The sequence below is a fragment of the Drosophila biarmipes genome, chromosome X (assembly GCF_025231255.1).
Source record: "Drosophila biarmipes strain raj3 chromosome X, RU_DBia_V1.1, whole genome shotgun sequence".
Taxonomy (NCBI): domain Eukaryota; kingdom Metazoa; phylum Arthropoda; class Insecta; order Diptera; family Drosophilidae; genus Drosophila; species Drosophila biarmipes.
Window position 1 is genome coordinate 7,388,575 of NC_066611.1, and position 22,307 is coordinate 7,410,881.

Below are 22,307 nucleotides of genomic sequence, written 5' to 3' on the forward strand. Positions count from 1 at the left end.
GCGCTATAAATTTATGCAAATGCAAATGCTATTTGCGTTTCGAATTTCGCAAGTTTATCTAAATTCATTGTCAACAAACAGACGCAGACAACTAACCCCTCGAAGCCCAAATACCGAATACCGAACCCCCACACCACCCACTCTCAAGGGTGGGGAGTTGTTTGTGCATTTTCTGCTTGTTGGAAAACTTTTCAGCGGACAAAAATACACCAAGGAAATCAACTGCAGCGTCAGATGAAAAGTGCAGCCAATGGAAATTAGTCAAAGTGTTTGGTCACGCCCCGTTCGGGGAAGTCGGTGGGAAATTCTCGGGGGAAAATGGGCTATGGCAAGGGGGGGCCTTTGCGGGGAGACTTGCGTTCAATAATTTAAATATACGCTCTTGCCGCCTGCCGTAATGCTCAGTTTTTGTTTCGCCTGTTTGTAGGTTGAACGAAAGCCGCTTAACGGCTTGACTGTTATGTCCTGCAAAACGGCTTTCGAGTCCTCGCACACGCACACACATGCCAAATCACACACACCAGCGGAGGCAATTACACGCACTATGTGCACTTACCAGTACCTACAGTTGAAGGGACATAAATAGTACTACTATAAAATTTAAAAAAATTATCAGTTTTCAAAATATAACTCCTCAGCCTCTAAGACATTTGTGAATAATTTTAAAATTTGATATTTAAACGAAATAAAACCAAAATAAATTCCTTAGCCTGCAAAACATTTTTCAAATATTTTTTGAAAAATAAAATTGTTTTGTTGAATTTGAAGTATGAGGAAAGAGGAGCAAATTTTTAAATTGGTTGCTAAAAAAATATTATGTAGTATTTTGAAATGGACAATAAGCAATATTTAAAAAAGTTGGGTAATGAAAATAATTATACATTTTTTTATTATATTAAAATATTATTATTATTAAAAATTTCAAAGCTGATGGTGTGTTGCCTTTCAGATATTTAAATACCAATTTAATGAAAATAAGGTTCTTGTAGTAAACAAATATTTTCTTATTTAGAAGTCAGAGCACTCCTATTTCCCCCACCGCTGCTGTACTGATGGACATGACCCGCCTATGCAAATGGGCGGCCCCATTGAATTGTAAAATACGCAACAACCCATATGGATCGCCGGAAGGCTATAAAAATGGAATGAGTGGTGTGGGGAAATCCCCTGGTTGGAGGTCGAAATTCAAATATTCTGCAATCGACTCATGTGCTATATTTAAAAAGGAATTTTTGCATAGCCAATAACGCCAAAAGATTGTTAGTCCTTGTGGGAATGAAAATATTAGTCGCCGCTTTTCGATTACCCACCATTCATCGATGGTTTTTTGTGAAGGGACAGCCATTATAATCGTATTAAAACTATATACGCTTTTCGCTTTAAAAGTAATATGTGGGTATATAGGAATGCAAATTTAATGGAAAGTTATTGAGAGGAAATTTAAAAAATACTGAGAGGTTGATTTTACTGAAGACTTATTAATATAGCTGAGAGATTCTTTTCCTAAGAACGATTACCTTATTTTATAAAAAAATAATTTAAGTTAGTTATGGAACATGTTTGTGCTTTAGTTTTAAAGGTTATGGCCTAATTAAGAAAACCAGAAAAAATGCTTCTCAATGAATATACTTCAGAAAATGCTGTTTCATTTGTAAAAATGTCTTAAAGTATGCAGCAAAAATGTTAAATTCAAAGGCTTATGGATTACCCAGTAAGGAGCTTTTTGTTGCCTGCTTTTGGGCACATTATAGAAGATTTTAAATACATGGTGCTTTTTGTGGTTCCCAAGTAATTTAAAGAGTGATTGTTAATGAAAACACTTTCTTAAGCCCGAATTGATTGTGGGATCCCTTGGCGAATGTCCTCCGGGCAGTGCAATACCCAGTTACGTGGGCGGAATAGTCGTGAAAATAGTGCACACAGGTGAAGCGCAGGTGAATGGCAATGACGTGGACACCGATGACGAGGACGATGACAATGGGCGCTCCCCTATGTTTTTTTCCGCTGTTTGTATTTGTGTGGCCATGGTTTGGTTTTGTTTTTTGTTTTTTTTGCCTGCCACATAATGCGGTTTATGGCAAACATATTTAACAGCAGCAACGGCAGAAATAATAATGCGATTGTCATAGTTGCGCTTGTGGCAGCAATTTTGCAATGGGGCAACCGTGCGTATACTTGATGCCTCGACTATCTGACTTTCTGCCGTCCTTTTGTCGTACTTTCTCTCGGCCCCGCCCTCCCCTCCGTCGCCCGCCTCGCATATTGTTGACTTCAACTTGCAGCCTGCCATTGTTGCCACGCCCTCCCACTTTCAGCCGCCCTTTACCTGTTAGCCTTTGTTGCCTGGAAAAATAATTTATTAAAGTTTTCGTTTCGTTTTTCTTGTTATTTTTCTCCGTGCTATATGTGTATATGTATCTTTGTCTTAGTTAGTTCTCGAAAGTTGAGCCACAGTGGAACTCGACTAAGTGCAGCTCTTTATGGCAAAGTTTGCCATTGAAATAAGCTGGGAGTGACAATGCATTTTAATTTATTTCAGCTTATACTTATGTGGGCCCGAAGAGAGCTACGAAAAATTGCGAGATACTTTATGCAAATAGAGATGCATCTTGGGGGGATGAGGTAACGAAAGTTGCACATCCTGTGCTGCAATAAATAGTTAATAAATAAAAACGAGAAAATATAAATCTGTAATTCATATTTAATTTGATTTTTAATATATAACTCCTGTCTCTCAAGGTTTAGGGATATGGCTTTACCTTCTGCTACTCTCTGACCCTGTGGCTTATAACCAGAAATAATGGATAGCAGGGTGTATTTGGGGAAAGTAAATGAAAGCAAGTCGCTGCAGAAGATGCAACAACAGCGGGCAACTTTCATTTGCCAAAAATGTAGGTTAAAAAATGTTCCGCTGGCACTTGAGCAGCCAAGTGGGTCGCTGTCCTAAGTGCTGTGGGTGGGTGGTTTTTGGTGGATTCCTCTAGTTTTCCCTAGTTTCTAGTTTCTTTTTTTTTGGACAATGCTGGGTGAGTGACCAGTCAGTAGGTTGCTTTCTCTCCCTCTTTGCCGTGGCTATTTAAAAAAAGGGGCGAAGCAAATTCTTTGTATCTTTCGCTTCTTGGGCGTATCTTGGCAGCTAAAAATAGGTCCTGCTCTAAGCCACACTCGCACACAGCGCCATTCAGACGTGTTTTCCAGTTGTGTGCGAGAGCGTTTTGGGTGGGTGGCCCTTGGCGCTTTGGTTTATTTTTGCATTGCATACAACTGGGCGCCGTTTATTGTGAGCACCCACACAGCCGAACGCCACCGCCACACACACAGCATACGCAGCGCAAGGGGATTCGGATATAGAAATACTTGAGTGCCGCCTTATAGGAACTCCCACACTATACCGATTGCCATTTAGACACATTAACATGCATTTATTATTACTATGTTATATATATATTATATTATATATTTTTGTGTAGCTGCCACGCTCAAGTATTTTATTAATAATATGCGACACGATTTCGCCCCGGGGTGCCATGCTAAACATTAGATCACAACTTGTACGGCCCGAGGAGAGCCCATTAAGGAAAAACTACAGCGTATATCCGATTTCACTTCAAACTATTTGTACTTGCTGGCAGAAAATAAGCACATACGAGCACAAAAGATGGACCGGGCAGCTGCAGGAAATTTAAGACCACTTACGGCGAGGAACTATCATAGTTTTAATAATCAATCAGAAGGCAGAATATGAAAGGGATGTCCTGCAGGCTAAGAGGATATACGAGCCACTGGGAATTCTGGACTTTAATGACTTTAAAAATATTTCCTTTACCTCTCACAGCCCTAAAAAAAACGTACAAAATATATTAAATAGGAAAGCATATTAAATCAATATTACGTAGGCATTCAATAAGATTTAATTCAGCAAGCAAAGTCATTTCATAAATAAAGATAACAATTATATTCTAATGGTAATTTTTTTTTTTGGTAATATTCATTATTGTTATATTCAAAGAAATTTAATTCAGTAAGTAAAGTCAATTTATAAATAAAGATAAAAATTATATTGTTATTGTTATATTGTTATTTTTTGTGATATTTAATAGTGTTAAATTCAAAGAAATAACTAAAGGTTCTGGGATTTTTGGGATATAAAATACGATTAAATTAAAAGGATTTGTAGGGCTTCCTTCTTAATAAAAAAAAAATATATATATAATGGATATGTAGTGGCTAAGGATTGATTTGTAAAATTCACCAATAATAATAATAGTTTTGCAACAAATAAAAAATAGTATACTACTATTATAATAATTAGAATGTATTTTGTTGTTGGTAAATCTACTATAAAATAGTTAAGTTCACCGGTAAAATTGGCAATCCTTTTGGTTTGTTTTACTATTATATTGGTACACTTTACCAAAGGGTTTTTTGTGTCTAAAATTAAAATTTTCGTGGGAGTAACTATTTTATTACATTTTAAAATTGACAATGCCAAGGGTTGTTTTAACTATTATATTCGTAAATTTTAGCAAACATATTTTTATGTAAAATTTAAACAAAATTAACAATTTTGTTAAGAGTAACTGATGGAATATTGAAAACTCCCTGGGTCAGTTTAACTATTATTTTGGTAGCTTCTACCAAAAGGTATATTTTTTTGTGTACAATTAGAAACTCACCATTTGGGCAACGCAGAAGCAGTGCCGAAAGTTGTGGAAGGGCACCTCGTTGTAGTGCTTGTAGACCTCGTAGAGCCACTCGCGCAGCGTGTCCACCGGGATGCTGAACTTCTCGATGAAGCCCAGCTCGACGAACATGGTCTGCATGAGGTGGATGACGTCGGCGTCGCTCCACTCGTAGGAGTCGAAGGCCGGCAGGCGCAGGGCGGCCCTCACCTCCTCCGAGAAGGTTGTATCACAAATTTCCAGGAAGCGGCGCTTCACCTCCTGATGCTTTGGTAGACTGCTTTTACGATGCGGCGGGCCCAGCGGTCGCTTGGAGAGACCTGCGAAGGATGCGGGGATTGGAGATATATTAGCAAGAGGTTAACTAGTTAGGCTACACCAGGGCTGGGGGACTTGCTAACTGATTGAATCTTAAATTATCTTAGCAGCAAATTACCTAAACTGATACTTGAGAAGAACATATTGCCCTGTGTTTACTTTAGTTTAGGTTGTAATTAAATATATGTGACAAGTAAGTATAGGTATAAGTGACCGAAGACTTTAAATATCTAAATATTATATCCTACCACCTCCAAACATTTTTTGGCAGGTTCAGTGTTTAAGTTTATCAAATAAATTACCGAGTTATAGAAAAGTTTAATTTATAAAATTATGTTATATAATACTATTATTATTATTATGTGACATATATATGATTTATAAAGATAATGATTTGACCAGCAATTTTTATTTGGATTTCCTATAATAATGACATTTTTAACATTAAATACAAAAAACAATCTTAAAAACTCGACACACACTATACAACATGAAAATATTCTGGGGTGGTACTACACCAGAAAAGTTTGAATTTATCTATGAACTTAGTTTTAAAAAGATTTATTTATGGTTTACTAAGCCTTTTTACCTTTTTAAATTCCATTATTTTTTATTATTTAAGAAATATAAAACAATGTATATTATTCATTTGTCATATTGCATTTTTATATTAAAATAATTGCATATTTAATTTTTTTTATTAAATTACATAGATATTATTTATTTGTATAATTATTTCAATGACTTTATGGCAATGTATATTTATTTAATATTAAATTACATTTATATATCTAAAACAATGCATATTTAAGCATGGGTACTAGTGCAATTTGTAATAATTTTTGAAAATGTTTAACATTTAACAAGGTTTCTTAAATAATTCATTTTGGATACCAAGTTGGAATATATTGTAATTTCTAATTGTAGGCTATACTTTTAAATATCTACCTGTTGTTTCTCACTAAATCTCCCCCACATCTTTTCTTTCCCCCAGTCGAGTGGAAATCTGTCGAGCTGCTCAATAAATAAATCAGGCAGTCGAAACAGGAAATACAGTCTGACGACTCGGCCCTTGGCAATTTGGATTATTGCAAATAAAGCGGCGGAGAAGCGGTCCAAAACCGACTCCAGATCCGAGTCCAAATCAAAATCAAAATCCACTTGCCGGGCCTGGAATATGAACGGAAATACATTGGCCTGCTCTAAACCGGGGGCACAGCTTCCTTTTCACCTTTTCCCTCTTCTGTGGATATTTTTCCTTCTTTTGGATTCGGTTTGGTTTCGGTTTTTGTTTCTGTTTCTGTTTTTATTTCAGCGCCATAGGCGGGAAATTAAATTTTCAATCGGTGGCACGCTTCAATGGCTGAAAATGAAGCGCCGACCTCTGCCAGATAGTTCACCTTCGCCGGCGGAAGCTGCCACGCCCCTTTCGCCACCCAAGCCACCCAAGCCACCCACCGCCCTGGGGCCAGGTGCGATCCAGGAAAAGTTGAAATGTTTTGCCTCAATTTAGCTTGCAAATGAATCAAAACATTTTATGATTGCGGGCCACCCTTGAGAGGGAAATGAACTAGCCTTCATGTTTTGGCCGCCTAATGAAGTTGGCCAGCAGTTCATTTTTGGTTTCTTTTTTCGGGGGCCCAAAGGAGGTCAAATTCGGATGGATAGTGGTTGTATGGATTAGGTGGCAATGCTATAAAAAGTTTATTTTAAGGGTAATATCATTTTAAATTCTATTTTTTTTTTTGGCGGAAATAATATTACACTTCTTAAAGTTATTAAGTTGTATATAAACAATTTATGTATACCGTAATATGTATTAATAGCGATAAATACATTTTAAATTAGTATTAAATACATTTATTTTCGCTTCAAAACTAATTATTATGTCTTAAGATTAAGATATTTTATGCAAGGATTTTATTTATTTTATATTAAAGAAATGATTGTGTTAGTGCATTTATTTTTGATAAAAAATGGTTTTTATTTTATTATCATAACACCTAAAAATTAGAAAAAGGAGCTGCTACCTTTAAGCTCACCCACAAAACCCACTTTAAACTCCGAAGAAAGGCCGACCTATGGCAACTAGAATTCCTCGGAATTCAGCATGGCGTTGCAGAGCGATTTGGAAATTGCTTCCTTCCCATCGGGCGACAAAAGAAAGTCGCCATCAAAGGACATTCCTCGACGGCCCCTTTCATTTGTCGTATTTCCCATTTCGAGGGCCATCGCATGGACCCCGGGTTATGCATATACACGGATCGCTTTTGGGACAAGGGACCCAGGCTCCTGACTACTTTCGAGTGAATTTTCCAGCTGCTTTCGGGGGCCAGAATTTGCAAAGATCTCATTGTAATGAGAGCTGACTTTTCCGACAGTTTTCCCACACCCACAGCCACACTCATAGCCACACCCACACCCACACCGCTTTTCCTCTATTCGGTTTCACCCACATCACAAGCGGTGCCACTCTTCGAAATTTGATTAAAACGGTTCCCTTTGAAGTGCACATCTACTACCCCGCCACTCACACACAGATACTCACTCACACACACAAAGTAGTGGCTGGGCCACGCCCCCCGCTGACGACCGCCCACATGTGCTGCAAGCCAAACACTTTGCGGGCAACGGTTATAATTAATTTACTGCCACTTACAATTTTTAATTAAGCCGCCATCGCGTTTCTGATATGCTGTACACATACACCAAGTGCACTGGCCGAAAAAGAGTTTACATTTAATTAAAAAAAAAATTTAAATAAAAATACTTCATTTCTGAGTCTTCTCGAATTTTAAAATATTTTTTATGTTTGATATAAAAATGCTGTCAAAATCGGTTAAAAATTTAGATCTATTTAGTTATAAACATAACAAGTTATAAAATAAAAATTCTTTAATAAAGATTTCTACTTTTATTTTAAAATGTATATCATAATTTAATTTTATTTCTTATTTATTATAAAAATTCCGAATTACTTTCCTGTTGAATGATTTCTTTTAATCCTATTAATTTTGATGTGTTTCTCTCTAAAAAAAATTGACAAATTTTAATCAGGTTTCTTTAGAATTAAAAAAAATATAAATTTCTTTCATTTTTAAATTCCAACTTGGGTTAGTAAATGTTTATTAAATTTAAAATTTTGTTTTAAAAATGTAAACTCTTTAAAATTCGTAATATTTATTTTGTTTTCTTGCCAAACTCATTTTTTTTGTTAAATTCTGAGTCTGATAATCTCAAAATGTTTCTATTTTTAAACTTTCGTTCAATATATTTTGTTTAGAATACTCTTAAAAAAGTATATTCCCAAGACTGCAACTTTGAAACACCCTTATTTTCCCAGTGCCCATTTTGTTTGTCCGCCTCTCTATTTGCACACGCTTATTGCCCGCCCACAGAAAGAGAAAGTGGAAGAAAGTGCGGCGGTGGCGAGGAGAAAGCCAGGATCTGCGGAGGGGTAATGAAAGGTTGCTTCGTTATTAACTGACAGATTGATTTACAATGAGGCTGGGGTCAGGAAAATAGATGGATAGTGAAACTCCATCTGCAGCTGCTAATTACTCATGATGAGCGCTTCGGGTGGAAAATTCTGCTGAGGAAAATGCTGCCTTTCGAAAGGGGTACGAAAAAAAGTGGAAAACCAAATAAAAAAACACGGCTGATTTTGAGTGGGCTTAATGGTTGGTTTAAACTGGTAATTTAATCGGCTAATTGAACGTGTGCATTTTCAAGAGCCAATAAACAGCTAATTGGCAAAGATATGCAGTGATGAATTAATGGATGCATCAATTAAAAAATCTGGATTTTCAGGCATTTGATGGCTAAGCAGCTTGCAAAAAAATAACAAATACCGAGAAGAATTAATGACGAGGAAATAAGTGGAGAGAAATGAGTTCGCAAGTGCACTCGTATGTATATTTCCCACATTTCTTTGCTGTTCGAGCAGGAGGTAAAATTAAATTAAAAATTTTTCCCATATCCGGGAGCCCTATTCCCCACCACTCGGCAGGTGACAGGTTGATCGATGAGTTCTGCCAGCACGACTTATCCCAAAATCCTTCACCGGCAAGGAAGTGTCTTTCAATGCAACTTTGATGCATCGGAATATGCAAGTATGAAATTGAAAACATCACTGGGCTCTCCCCCTTATTTCCTCATGCATCATTCCCTCATTTCCTTTCGTTTTTCCGGCTTTTCCGGCGTTTTTCCATCGGCGACACCGTCACAGTTGCATCTGTCATTTGGTGTTTGCCACATTTCACTGATGATTCCTCGATAATTGATGGGAATGTGACAATGAGACAAACAGTAATGCATATGGATAGTTGTGGCCAATTAGCAATCAAGGTAATTGTCCGAAGTGCAGGGTTTTTGCTGTCTCTTAACCTTTATTTTTTTCTGCGGGGGCATTGCAGTTTCGTTTGCCAATTTGCTGGCCGCCACACACACAGTGCACCTGATAAATGAAGTCGATATTTTGTGTCGGCCCGAGTTGGGCAATAAAATTTGCTGCCAAATATTGCAATTGTTGCTGTGGGCGGTCGTCCTCTCGTCCTTTTCGTCCTTTGGAGTGCTCTCAAATTGCGCATACGCCGTGTGGCCGGCAGCTGCACTCCATTTCGCTGGGAGACCACCTCTTGATGGCCATTTATCAGACCAACGCTCCATTTCCACCCCACCCAAGTGACGCACATTCACCTGGCCGAGCCCATAATTCAATTGTTTTTACTTCGCCGCAGCCTTCGGTTTCGAAAAGTTTCTCCTTTAACCACGGAGTTCGGCGTTTACCCATTCCTGCCAAGCGCCAATCGCCAATCGCCAATCGCCAATGGCCAATTGAATTTCATGGCCAACGTTAAGCGAAGCGACAGTTTGAATTATGCTTTGACGCATAATCGATGCCATTTGACAGTGGAGAGATGCCATTTGACAGCGGAGAGATGCCATTTGACAGTGGAGAGCTGTCGGGTGGAGAGATGTCCAGTGTGGAGACCTGGTCCAAAAATAAAAACTGTCATTGGGAAGAAATGGGAAGCCAGCGGGTAGCACTGACAACAAGGAAATGTCCAGGTGAAAATGCATCACATGCATTTGTAATGCACAATGGACGCTGGGTATTTCTGTGAACCTAATAAATATTCAATTTGATGGGGATAAAATTAGATGGAAGTCGGCACACCCATGTGCATGCCAATATAATGCTAGTTTGGCCAAAAGTTTTAGCAAGTTTTCCGGTTTCGTGGCTGCTGAAGTCGATATATCGGACATTTGTCAGGGGATTCATGAATAAAACAAAACGTAGGGATATTTCTAGATACTTTTGATAGCAAAGCAAATCCTTTAACTGGTTCTCAAATGCTTGGAAATTTACATAAATTGAAGTGTTATTTTAAAAAAGTCTTTATAAACATTAAAAATTATTTTTGCAAAAATGAATCTTTTAGAAAGTTTTAAATTAAATTCGTAGACTCTTTATAACTATTAGGCTTGTAACTAACTGTGTAAGTTTATATGAAAAAAAATTTTGGTAATATATTTTTAAAGTTGAAGTAAAGAAATGGCAGGATTTCGACACCAAAAGAGAAAAGTGTTAAGTGTAAAGATTTCATGTTCAGCTTAAATATTTTTTCTATTTGTCATATTTTTTTAAAAACGAAATTTAGCTATTATATAAAAGTTGAAGAAAATAAAATTAGATTTAAATATGGAAATATTTTTTCTAATGATGATACGTATTAAAAGTATACTGAAATATTATGTATTATTATTTGGTATTGGTATTTTAAAATTAAACGTAATAAAGCTGATTGCAGCTTTAAATACAATTTGCTTATACTTATTCTAACCATTTATCTGTTTGTCAGTAGGAGATGCACCAGACTGATTCATTATATAGTTAGCTAAATATTTAGTTAATTTCTAACCCGGTTAAGAGGTGGGAGTTCCCAGTTATGGCCAAAAGATGAACGCCTAGTTAGCCTAGTCCCTTCGCCGAAATTCCGGATGTCAAGTGGTAAATTCAGCTGCCAGAGGGATGCGGGAGCACAAATCAAAGCCGCGGAGGGGTAAAAACAGGCCACGACTTTCGCCGATTGCCATTAATTATGGCAACTGTGTGGGGGATAATTTCACGCCTAGCAGAATGCAATAAAATGTGAGTACTCCCCTTTTCCGTGGCGATACAATAAAAAAAGGGACAAAAAAGGCTGTTGATTATGGCCGCATTATGTGTACAAGCTGTCGTATCAAATGTTCCTTTTTTCCTCAGTTTCTCCATTTTTTCTCTCCTCTGGTTTACTTTTTCCCTGACGTCCCGAGGTCCTGCCAGTGTCCTTTGTCCTTTGGCCTTTGGCTCCCGTTTTCGTGGCGCTGCTTAGCCTAATGACCCCCCCGCCTGCGCTGTCTAATTAATTAATGGATTGTAATTAATTATTTAACACAATGCTCCCGGAGTCGTGCGTACGTGTTGTACAAGCCCCATTTTTATGGGGCACCTCTCCTATCGGGAGGCCCCATTCAATATGCATGTTAAACGCACAACAAATGACAAATTTTGGCCACAATGCGACACGTCGACAATCCACAATCCACGGAGTCCCAAAATGTGGAGGCGTCTCCGGGAAAAAAGGCCACAGGGGGCGGGGCACTGCCAAGAAACAGATTAGGAGGATGCAAATAAGGAGTGGGAGATTAATGACGAGAGTGCCGCCTCCCAGGCGTTTGCCCACATTATGTACTATATACACTCGTGTATATACACTCCCTGGAATTACTGAGCGCGAAATAATTAACCGAAAAGGATCAACTACGAGTGCATTAATTTCGTGAATTAATTTTTCACCAGCCTGCTATCTGTGAGCCCCAGCGCCGAATGATTAAAGCCGCTTTCTTTGGCCATTATTTATTTTGTGGCTCATTTCATTGGCACCTGGTCGGTGGATTTGTGTAATTACTTTGTATGCGTACATATGATTGATTTAAAAAACTATTGGATAATATTCGAAATATTTGTTATATTTCTTTAGATTATTTATTTAATTTAAATTTATATTATAGATCAATGGAACTATTACACAGTTCAGAAGAACTTTTGTAAATATCTGTGAATATTGACATATTAAAAATTATTTAAGGTCTAAAAAAGGTTAAAAAATACTCTCACTGGTGACTTAGGAAAATGATGAATAGCTCTAAAAATGTTTAAATGTTATATAGAAATTAGCAATAAAAAAAATCAAAGATATTGAAAAACTCGTTAAACATTCTAAATTATACTCTTCACTTTAGAGAGCAGGAATTCAAGAAAATTTATTTATTAAACCCAAAAAAAAAACTTAAAGATAATATTAAAATTGTTTAGAAATACTTCTGAAATTATATTTTTTCAATATTTACTTATTTCAATATACTTTCCGATATTTATTTATTTAAACATTTAAAGCTAACATAAGACTTAAAACCCATAAGCTAACTTAAGGGGTTTGAGCACTAGAAATTGAGGCCTTCAGCTCGACTTCATATTCATTTTTCTTGGTATAATAATAATTATAAAATGTATAAATATTTTTCATATTAATTTTTTTTAAATGCTTTTTGAATATACCCTTAATTAATTTTGATAGAATTTTATATTATTATTGGCTTAGTATATTTTATTTAAAACCAGAAAAAAATGATTTAGCAGCTGCGGTAAACGCTGGCCTTCTGCTTAGCGCAGGCACACAAACGTATTGATTTTCCACTAATGGTGATCAATATGTTTGCTCTTGCTGCCACTAAACACTCGAATGAGCAGGGGAAATAAATCAGAGCGCACGCATGACATATGAGTGGGATATCCAGGGGCATAACCGTAGCTTAAAGGCCGTGTTGCAGGCTTAAGGCCAAAGACAAGTTTCAATTAGGGCCTTTGGCAGGGGCGCACGGAAAAAAAGGGGGCTGGGGAGTGGGAAATTGCGAGGGGAATCCATGAAATTGGCAATCGTAGTTGGCTGCTGCTTCGCTTCCCTTTCGCCCTCGTTTCATCTTCACCTGCTGCTGCTGTTTGTCCATCAATTTGGCTCACCTGTCTTACCCGAGCTCATGTTTGTATGTATGGGTGGGCCGCGTCTCTGAGATAATGTGTGTGAGTGAATGGCGGAAATACACTGCAATTTAACCGGCTTGACTTGCTTTCTTCTTATCAAAAAATATATATTTAGCATATTCATATATAAAATATTATAAAAATGTATTTGAAATGTGTATGCTGACAGCTACTAATTTAGAATTGGATTATATATCATTTATAAAATATAATAAATTTAATTAGTTTTGTTTATTTATTTCATACTTTTGAAAGTGTCAGTTAGTTTATTTTAAATGTATTTTTAAATGATATTCAGACAGCAACTTATTTATAAATTAAATATACATCATTTAAAAATGGAAAAATGTATTTAAAGAGATCATTTTATTTTAAATTATATTTTTAATAGTTTTTTTTAATATTTTTTTAAATATGGCAAAATACGTTTTGTATATAAACATTGAAACTACTTCACAATAGGTTGCTAATTTTTAAAAAATTGTTAATAGCCTAAATGTATATATAATTTCAAAAATGGAATAAATAATTTAGAGATTCTTTTTCTTCAATCAATACTTTTAATAAATTACTAATAAATATGCTTGTTTTTTAATTGTAAAGATTTAATTTTTATTTTTTGTTTATAAACCTTTTTGACCTAACAGCTCTTGGTGTTCTATCATATGAAAATAATTCTATTAATATATTTTCCAATCATGATGTAAGGGCTACTACAACCTTAATAAATATATTTTCCAATCATGATGTAAGGGCTACTACAACTTTTAGTTGCAGTATCCCATGAGTGTACTGTTTTCGGCACTCTGTGTTTTCCCCTTTCGAACCGCAAAAAGGTTTTAATGGCCCGACCGCAGCCGAAATGGGCTCGCGGGATGCAGCGAATTGGCCGCGGATTGTCGCATGCAACGCGTCGTATGCGTAATGTGCGCCTCGCAGTGCCGCACGCAACACGCAGATCCATCCGAAATGCAGCTGCAAATACGGCGGAATACTCGTAGAGCGGCTGCCATGGCAATCATGGCCGCTAATACAAGGCGAAAGCAACTTGGGCTGTGCTATAAATAAATACCACAAATATACGAGTACACACCGTGTCCAAATATGGCCTATAAATAGCCCGAGGCCTAGCACCGCCACGGGCAAGGTAAGCCACACCATTGCGAACCCAACTCCGCACTCCGATGATTATGATGATTATGATGATGACGGGGCCCGTTGGCATTTATGGGGATCATCGGATTGGACGACAGTAAACAAACAAAGAAACAAACAAACAACAAACTGGCCAAGCCGGCAGCACCAACATCAGATATTAATTACACGTCAACGGAGGTCAATTAAAAATTTGTGGCCGATTAAATGGGTGACACGGGGCCAGGTCACGACATGGAATGGGTCATGTAATGGCCCGGGATGAAAACAGGACGGCACAGGACAGTGTCCCGGGCCAAGGGGGCCGAGGGTCAGGGCGGCAGGGGAAATTGTAGGCGATTTATTGGGTAATTGGGGACAGGTCAAGCCCGAATGTATTCTAAATGGGGAAGTGGGCGGGTCACGAGATGGGTCGCATTAAACACGGCCCACATAACATGCAATTGGGGCGATAAACGGTCCACAGAGTACTTGTACATAAGTGGAGAAAACCACATACTCGTAAATGTAAGTTTATTTTTAAATTTCTGCCTAATAAAAGGAGGCAATCCAATTTGCTTGCTCCATATATAAATTTATTGAATTTGTTCACGAGCACCAGGCTTTTGAAATCACTTTTAATGTTTATTTAATATTTTAGGTGCTTAAAAGTATGCTAAGATATTCTTTAAACTTAAAGGTTCTATTAAAGCATTCATATGCTTTATTCACAGCATACTTTCAGGCACCTACAGTTTTAAAATATAAGTTATAAATACATTTTTTATAAAAGATTTGAAGAAAATTATTTTATATCAATATAATGCAGTATGGAATATTAAAATTGATGAATTTAGTAACATTTTGGTTATAGGAAAATTGTTGTTTAATAAGATATTGCTATATTTTATATAATGGTTTACCAATCATCAAAAACCGTTGAATATTTGCCTGACTTCTGCTTAAAATAAATCATCTAATTAACCCTAAATTGGGCAGCCAGCTTCTGTTATTACAATCCTTGGCTTAAAAATCATTTTACTCTCTTCTAGTTATTTCCCCGCCCCAGATTTATCGCAGTCTTTGTGCTTTTGCTCGGCATATTTGTGATTTACATTCCATCGATTGAATTCGAACTTTGCGATGTCATTGGCGGCGTGCGCATCCCTCGGATGCCTTGCGAGTTTTCAGGATATCTCGCATGCCTCGGTTTACAGCCGCCGTGCTCTTTGTTTTTGCTTTGTAAATATCCAATTGACTTGTGTAAATTGCTCTTGCCGGGCTAATACATTTTGCATGCCTGTCATTATTTACTTTTCGGCCCGCTCCAAAGGAATCCGGAGCCTTCTCCGCCCTTCGAGCCGGGGAAGGTCCATCAAGTTCATGATGAAGTGCATTATAACTGATTAAATTTGCACGGCGGTTGTCAGGGAATGCTGTATATCCTGATGTACTCTGTATATAAACGGCTAACACTGATTGATATGTGCCCGCACCTTTTGCCCCTGTGTGTGTTTTATACGTTTAGCGAGATCAAACGCTTTGGGCTGATTAAATGAGTTTAGAGAGCAGTCAGCCGACAGGCCTCTGCAGTTTTCCCTCGCGTTTTTCCAAAACCACACACTCACACACACACAGAGGGGTTGACATTTTCCGGTTAGCCTCAGACTTTTCACCAGGCCCTCTCCTTCTTTCTGGCAAATTAATAGCTTTGCGAAAATGAAGTTTCAAATTAAATCCCTCTTTGTGCGAGGAGACATTGTATCTTTGACTCAAAATATTATTGGGTGTTTGAAGTGACTGATATTTGATTTAGAATTTCCTTCCCAATCGATTTAAATTATAAATTAATATTAATTATATTTCACGCATAATAAAGGAATTTTTAATTCCAATATTTATTAGAATTTATTATGTATTAAATGTAATATTTTAATAAATTTGAATAAAATTAAATAGTATTATATATTGTAAATTAAATCAAAACAATATATATGTATATGTAATTCCATGGTTTTGCTTTAAAGTTCAACATATAATTAGGGTTTATTCACAATCTTAGCCTGCGTTTTTCTCAGAATGAACAGGCAGCCTTTTGCGCCCCACTCGAATCGAATTTAATGCAAATAAACGTATTGGGAGCCCCCAAATGGGGCCGGCGACTTGGGTTCGGGTTCGGGTTCGGGTTCGGGATGTGGGGAGCCAGTTTAATTGCTTTAACTGTCAGTAAATGAATTATTGACGCTCTGCTGGGAAGTCGCTTGTGCAGTCAAGTTTTGACAGCTGTCAAAATTTCGTGTTGCGCCATCGGGGCGGGGAAAACAATTGTTTTATTAAATACTTTTTTGCTCGCTCTGCGCTCCCCAAGTCCCTCACTTGTTAGCAATTCTCGCAGCGTGACACAAACGAGGGAAAGCCAAAAAAAAGGAGGAAAAAATTAGAGAGAATTTCTCCCATTACATCCAGGGAATCTGTATATATATCTGCCATAACTCGTGGATATCCTTTTGTGACTCGACTCTCTCTAGTTCTGTTCATCAAAGACAATTTCCTTGTTGATTTTTGCTTATTTGCGCATCTAAATGGATTTTTATCGCAATGTTTTGCAATGTCCTTCCGGCAGCAATCAATACACATAAGGGGGCGTGGTCCTGCCCCTAATTTCGGCTGATTTTCGTATCCGCATTATTATTATTATTATTATATCTCCTGTTCGACTTGGCCCGTAATTTGTATGTGCAAAAGGGCAGATGATTGGTAAATCCTTCGTCAGCAGTTAATAAAAGCAAACTGGAGAAAGGCTGCCAAAGCATCTCGGCCAGGATAGCAGGCAAGGATGAAGTGGCCGGGTTGCTTGTGTCACACAGAAAAGTTGAAGATCCGGCTTAGGTGACTGACTATCTCGTGTCATCGGGATTTGTCATAACAGAAGAGTCAGCTTTGTGCAAGGACTTATTTATTAGCTTTTTAAACTGCTTGTTGATTTTGGTAGTCTACCATTTAATTGGCCTTTAAGCCGTATTTAGGTATTTATAAGCTTCAAAAGGTCTATGCCATAACAAAAATAACCAAAAAAAGCGATCTTTTTCCAAATTTGTGGATTGCTTTAGAATAATAAGCTTAAAAAATATAACGTATATTATCGATAACTTCAATGGATCTACAACCATCTGCCTATTCTAAGAAAACAATTTCGTGATACAAAAGAGTAAATGTAAATTATATAAATTTAAAAATTCTTTAAAGTCTTCAAGAACATGCTTTTTATACTATCTATTTTTCTATACATCTCTAGCTTAGTAATGGTACTCTGTGGGATAATTTATCGATACTCTCGATAGGCTTACAATCGTCAGCTTATTCTAACAAAACAATTTCGCAAACACAAGGATAATATATGTAAAGATACTGAATTGAAAATGACTTCAAGGAGTAGCATAAGTTACTAAGCTATTTTACAACTCATCTCTGGCTTAGCGATGGCACTTTGCAGCATATGTTATCGATAACTTCGATGGGCTTACAATCATCTGCATATTGAGTTGTCGCCTTTCACCTTTGCCACTTTCTCCCCTTTCCACTCGTATATGTGTGTGCGCTTCTGTTTGCGTATGCACAGTAATTGGCAACGTATTGACTTGCCCTCGGGCTGTGTGTGTGAAAGGGGGCGTTGGGACGCTCTGAAGGTGGGGTCGGGGGCGTGGCAGGCTAGCAGTAAATTAAAAAAAATATACATAAGCCACGCACCGAACACTTGAATTTCGTTGGGCTGCTATTGCTTCGCTTGCCCTTCCTGATTTTCAAACGCTTCTGGTGCAGAAATTGGAAGAAAAAAAAAGGGAAAACACAATGCCCCAGAAAACACACGCACACCCAAACACAACACACACACTCCGATACGTGAAAAGCGCCAGTGGCGTAAATACCTGCAAAAAATAAAATTTGATTTCTCATCGTATCGCTTTTTTTTTCTTTCATTTAATTTCTTGTTTTTCTAACTTGACGGGAACAGCTAAACGAATTTTGAACTTCAGTTTTGAGTTTTTATATGGTATATGTATTGCAAAAACAATACAATAAATTTGCAATAATATGTATTAAAGAAATATAAGGTAGGAAGGTATATTAAATTACGAATTATACAAAATATATCAGAATAACAAACCTTTAGTTTTAAAAATTGTATAATCATGAGCTAATTAGTAAAAAAAAATGCTTTTTAAGAAATTTTAAAAATGTTTAATCATCGTTAAGATTTTTAAAAAGAATTAGATATATTTTTAACCAAAAGAAATATCTTTTCACAGAATACTTCGATTTTTTTAGGCAAGCTTTTATTTAGTAAGATGGATATTTCAAAATAAGTTTTGTAAAGGCTAAACGCCCAAGATATTAGGTCATCTAAGATGATAAATATTTAATAACTTTAAAGGTTCTGAAGAATTTTTTTACCTATTAAATTGGATCTTAAGAGTATTTTACTAATTGCCGCTCATCCTTATTTTTCGTATTTCAAAATATTTCTTTGAATCGCTTCATTTATGCATCTGAATTAATCCCATTCAGCCCTTTTCCTTGCTCAACATTCCTCGGTTACCCCCTTCGATTTCCCAGGCTTTTTTGCTCGCCGTCTGAATAATTGGCAAGGACTTTGTTGAACGAGACATCGAACTTTTTCTCCATCGAGGAAAGATGGGTGAAAGGGGGGGCGTCTCTGTATTTACCCAGAGCTTTTAATTAATATACTAAAACGATTTTATTGGCTGCGTTTTTGGAGAGAGGGAGGACTTTCGTCCGCGAAATTTAAATTCAAAACCGTTCGCCGAGCACCTGAAGTCGAGACCACAAACAATTTTTGCCGTTGACATCTTCAAAGTGTCTAACAGGATCTTTTTCGGGGGCGGGAACCAAGGGTTTATTTTTCCGACTTTGGCATCCAGCTGCCTGGCTGACTGGCTGGGGGAAAAAAGAAAAGCGGCAAAGCGGAAAAGCAAACTGGCAATTGGCAGCTGCTGCGAAAAGTTTTCGAGAGCCGGCTGGAAATATGTTAATTTCCAGCCCGGCCAATCCATATTTTGCCCCCACTTTTTACCGATTCATAATCCTTTTTGATTGATATCAATGGACGAGGATGTCCTACCCAGTTTTTCCCCCCCACTTCAGTCAAGGTTGAGCCATACGGCAGACATAGGATGTACATAGGTGACTGGGTGCTTTTAATTATTTACATTCACCTTGGCAACGGAAGCGAATTTCAAGTTTTATTGCGGCTTTGCTGCCTTATTGCTTCTGCTCCGCTTGGCTTTCACTTGTATCTGATTCTTTATTTTATTTTTGCTTTACTTTATTTGGCTTTTTTATTTTGTTTTGTATGTGTTTTGAATTCCATTTCATTTGGAAGAGTGGGGCATCGTCTCGCCATGGCCATGGCCATCGCCGGTTGCCAGGACATTCGCCGGAATGGTAATTAAAATGTGTGGCCGAGATGCCCAGGAAAAGTGTCCCCCGAACACTCAACAATTCCATCCTGATAAATGGAATGCTTTGGGCCACTGAAAGTGGACTGATCTCATGACAGGGCAGGGCAAAAGTGCTGGCAAAGTTTTCAGGAATGGCACTAGCTGGAATTTATTACTGCACCGCAGGGGCGGCTTGTGGGAAAAGCTTCGATGTGTTACTTACATTTATTTAGTGGCAAATGTCATCTGTTTATAATACATATAAAGAAAATTACTTTTCTTTTTTAGTATTAGATTGCAGGTTAAGAATCAGAAATCTAAAACCGAAATTCGGCAACAGTAAGTAGCTGATCAATTAACTCATTACTTTAGTCAATCAATATTAATATATTTTAATATTACTTCTTAAAAAATTCTTTACTGTCATTTAACATATAAAATAAATGCTATTTTATTTGGACATATCAGACTTCATACTTCTAAAACCAAAATTCGAAAATACTTAGTAATCAATGAATTTATCAATTTAATAAATCAATAATAGTACTCTTCAGGCAATTCTTTGCATATAATTTTTTATATTCAATTTAAATACATCTAAAAAATGTTTAAAAAACTTCTAAGCTATTACAAAATAAAAATTCAACAATTAATTGCCTACATTCAAACTGCAAACTACCGATGATAAAAATTAATAAAAATAAACTTTAAATTTCACAATAATCCTTATAAATTCTGTTTTCCCTGCTGATAGATACTCCACCTTTAAAGCTTTTGTATCCCAAGATCCCCACTGTTTACGTTAAGAAACAAAAATGAGAAAACTTTTTATGCTGCTTCATCTTGCTAGCCAGAAGTATCTTTGTATCTGTGGGTGTGTATCTCCCATCCGAACGTGACTACATGTCAAATGTTTTAGTCCAAGCATCCACCAGCACACACACACGTGCATATATAGTTGCATTAAATTGGTATAAAGTAAACAACACGTATAAATTACAACACCAACAACAATACGTCATGTGTGTTTATGAATAAAACAAAAACCCAAGGAAAAAAAAGAAAATAAAGCGAAATGATAATAAATAAAATTTGTTGTATGAGCCATGAGAAATGTGGCAGGTAACAGAAAGAGAAGGGGAGCGAGGGCGAGAAAGAGACGGCACGAGCCACACTCCACATGACACGGCAATAAAAGAGGGAGACGACAGGCGGCGCGGGTGAAAGAGAGGGTCCGAGGTGCGTGCATAACATAAATACTCACTTTACGCATATTACACGGCAGAAATATTAAAAATAACTGACATTTCGGGGGGCTTCCTGGATATGAATACACCCGTGAGTGAAAGCAGGCTCGGGCGGCAAAATCGAACGATTGCAAGGAGACTGGGTCATTAAAAACCTTATCCGAGTGCCTAAAAATCCAAATACTTTTGATCTAAGGAGTGCAAGGTACTCATCGATTTCTGGGATATCCCTGTGTGTATCTTAATGGTATTTTTTCCAAATATTTTTTAATATTATGTACCCTAAAATTTATGAAAAAGCTGACTTTATACCTTTATAGTTTATACAATATTTAAAGAAAAAACTACAGTTCTTTAATATTTTGTTCATGAAACAATAACAAATAAATGATGATTTGGCATAAAAATATGAATCGTTTCTGCTAAATTAAAACATTAATATCTTGGTTTCAAATTTTAAAAAATATTTAGTTCATTTTTCCTGTCTCGTTAGCATGTAAAATAATTCTGATTCTGATTGAATTATTTCAAGATAATATATTTTCCCTGCACACAACCGAGTGCCACAACCATATTCCGATTAAAATACAATGGATAATTCGGCCAGGAGTGGCGAAAGTGCAGGCCAAACCAGCAGGTGCTAGAATTAATTCTCTTTGTGAAATGCCATCTGGAAAATTGACACAATTATTTATCTGGCCAGCTTCGTTGGTCGCACATCCTGCAGCTGCAGTTGTTGGCTCGAGAATTATGTCCTGCTGGGTGTGTCTGTGTGTGAGTTTCCTCTTCCCCTCCCCCCAAACACTCCTTTTGTCCTCCGCTCACCTGACGGCCTTATCTTTTTGGCCTTTGGCCCTGGGCTCTACACCTTGCTTTCGACAGAAACCCTTCAGAAAAAAAGTTGGAAAAGTTTGCTCATTATTCAGGAATAATTCAAGTTAAATGCCTGTTTATCAACAGTCAAACAATGAACAATTTTCCTTTTTTTCGAGGACGCTACCAAGCATTATAACTCGCTCTTTGCCATCACCCCCCCAAAAAAAAGTTGATTTTTGTTTGGCAAGTTTAGAGCTTCAAGCATCTCGCACAAACGCCTTTATATACATAAATTCGTGTGTGTGTGTGTGCTCTAGTTTTTCCTTATTTTTCTCGCCTCCTTGCGGTCGCAGTTGTTGTTGCTTTTCGCTTTTTTCGCAGCCGCCGAATTTCCCACGTTTGCCCTCTTAAGTATGCAACACTTTATTGCTCATTAAAATGATTGCTTAAACACGGATACGCTCACTCGGATATGTGTTTGTGTGTAGCTGTGTGTATGAGCATTTGACACGCCCACACATATGTAGGTCGCAAGAAAAAAAAAACCGAATGGAGTAGACTCAAC

General features: G+C 37.1%; 1 protein-coding gene across 2 annotated transcripts in view; it reads right to left on the bottom strand.

The window, feature by feature from the left end:
• LOC108033607 (high affinity cGMP-specific 3',5'-cyclic phosphodiesterase 9A) overlaps positions 1-22,307 on the bottom strand; it is a 155,323-nt gene that overhangs the window by 18,435 nt on the left and 114,581 nt on the right. The window contains exons 1-2 of one of the 2 annotated variants that reach the window (XM_017108100.3): positions 5,119-5,190; positions 4,677-5,002 (exon numbers count right to left, since the gene is read on the bottom strand). In XM_017108100.3, coding sequence (XP_016963589.1) covers positions 4,677-5,002; positions 5,119-5,143 — 351 coding nt within the window. In that variant the 5' untranslated portion in view covers positions 5,144-5,190. Of the gene's footprint in view, positions 1-4,676; positions 5,003-5,118; positions 5,191-22,307 lie in introns of those variants that run through there. The other variant, XM_017108008.3, reaches the window with a different exon arrangement.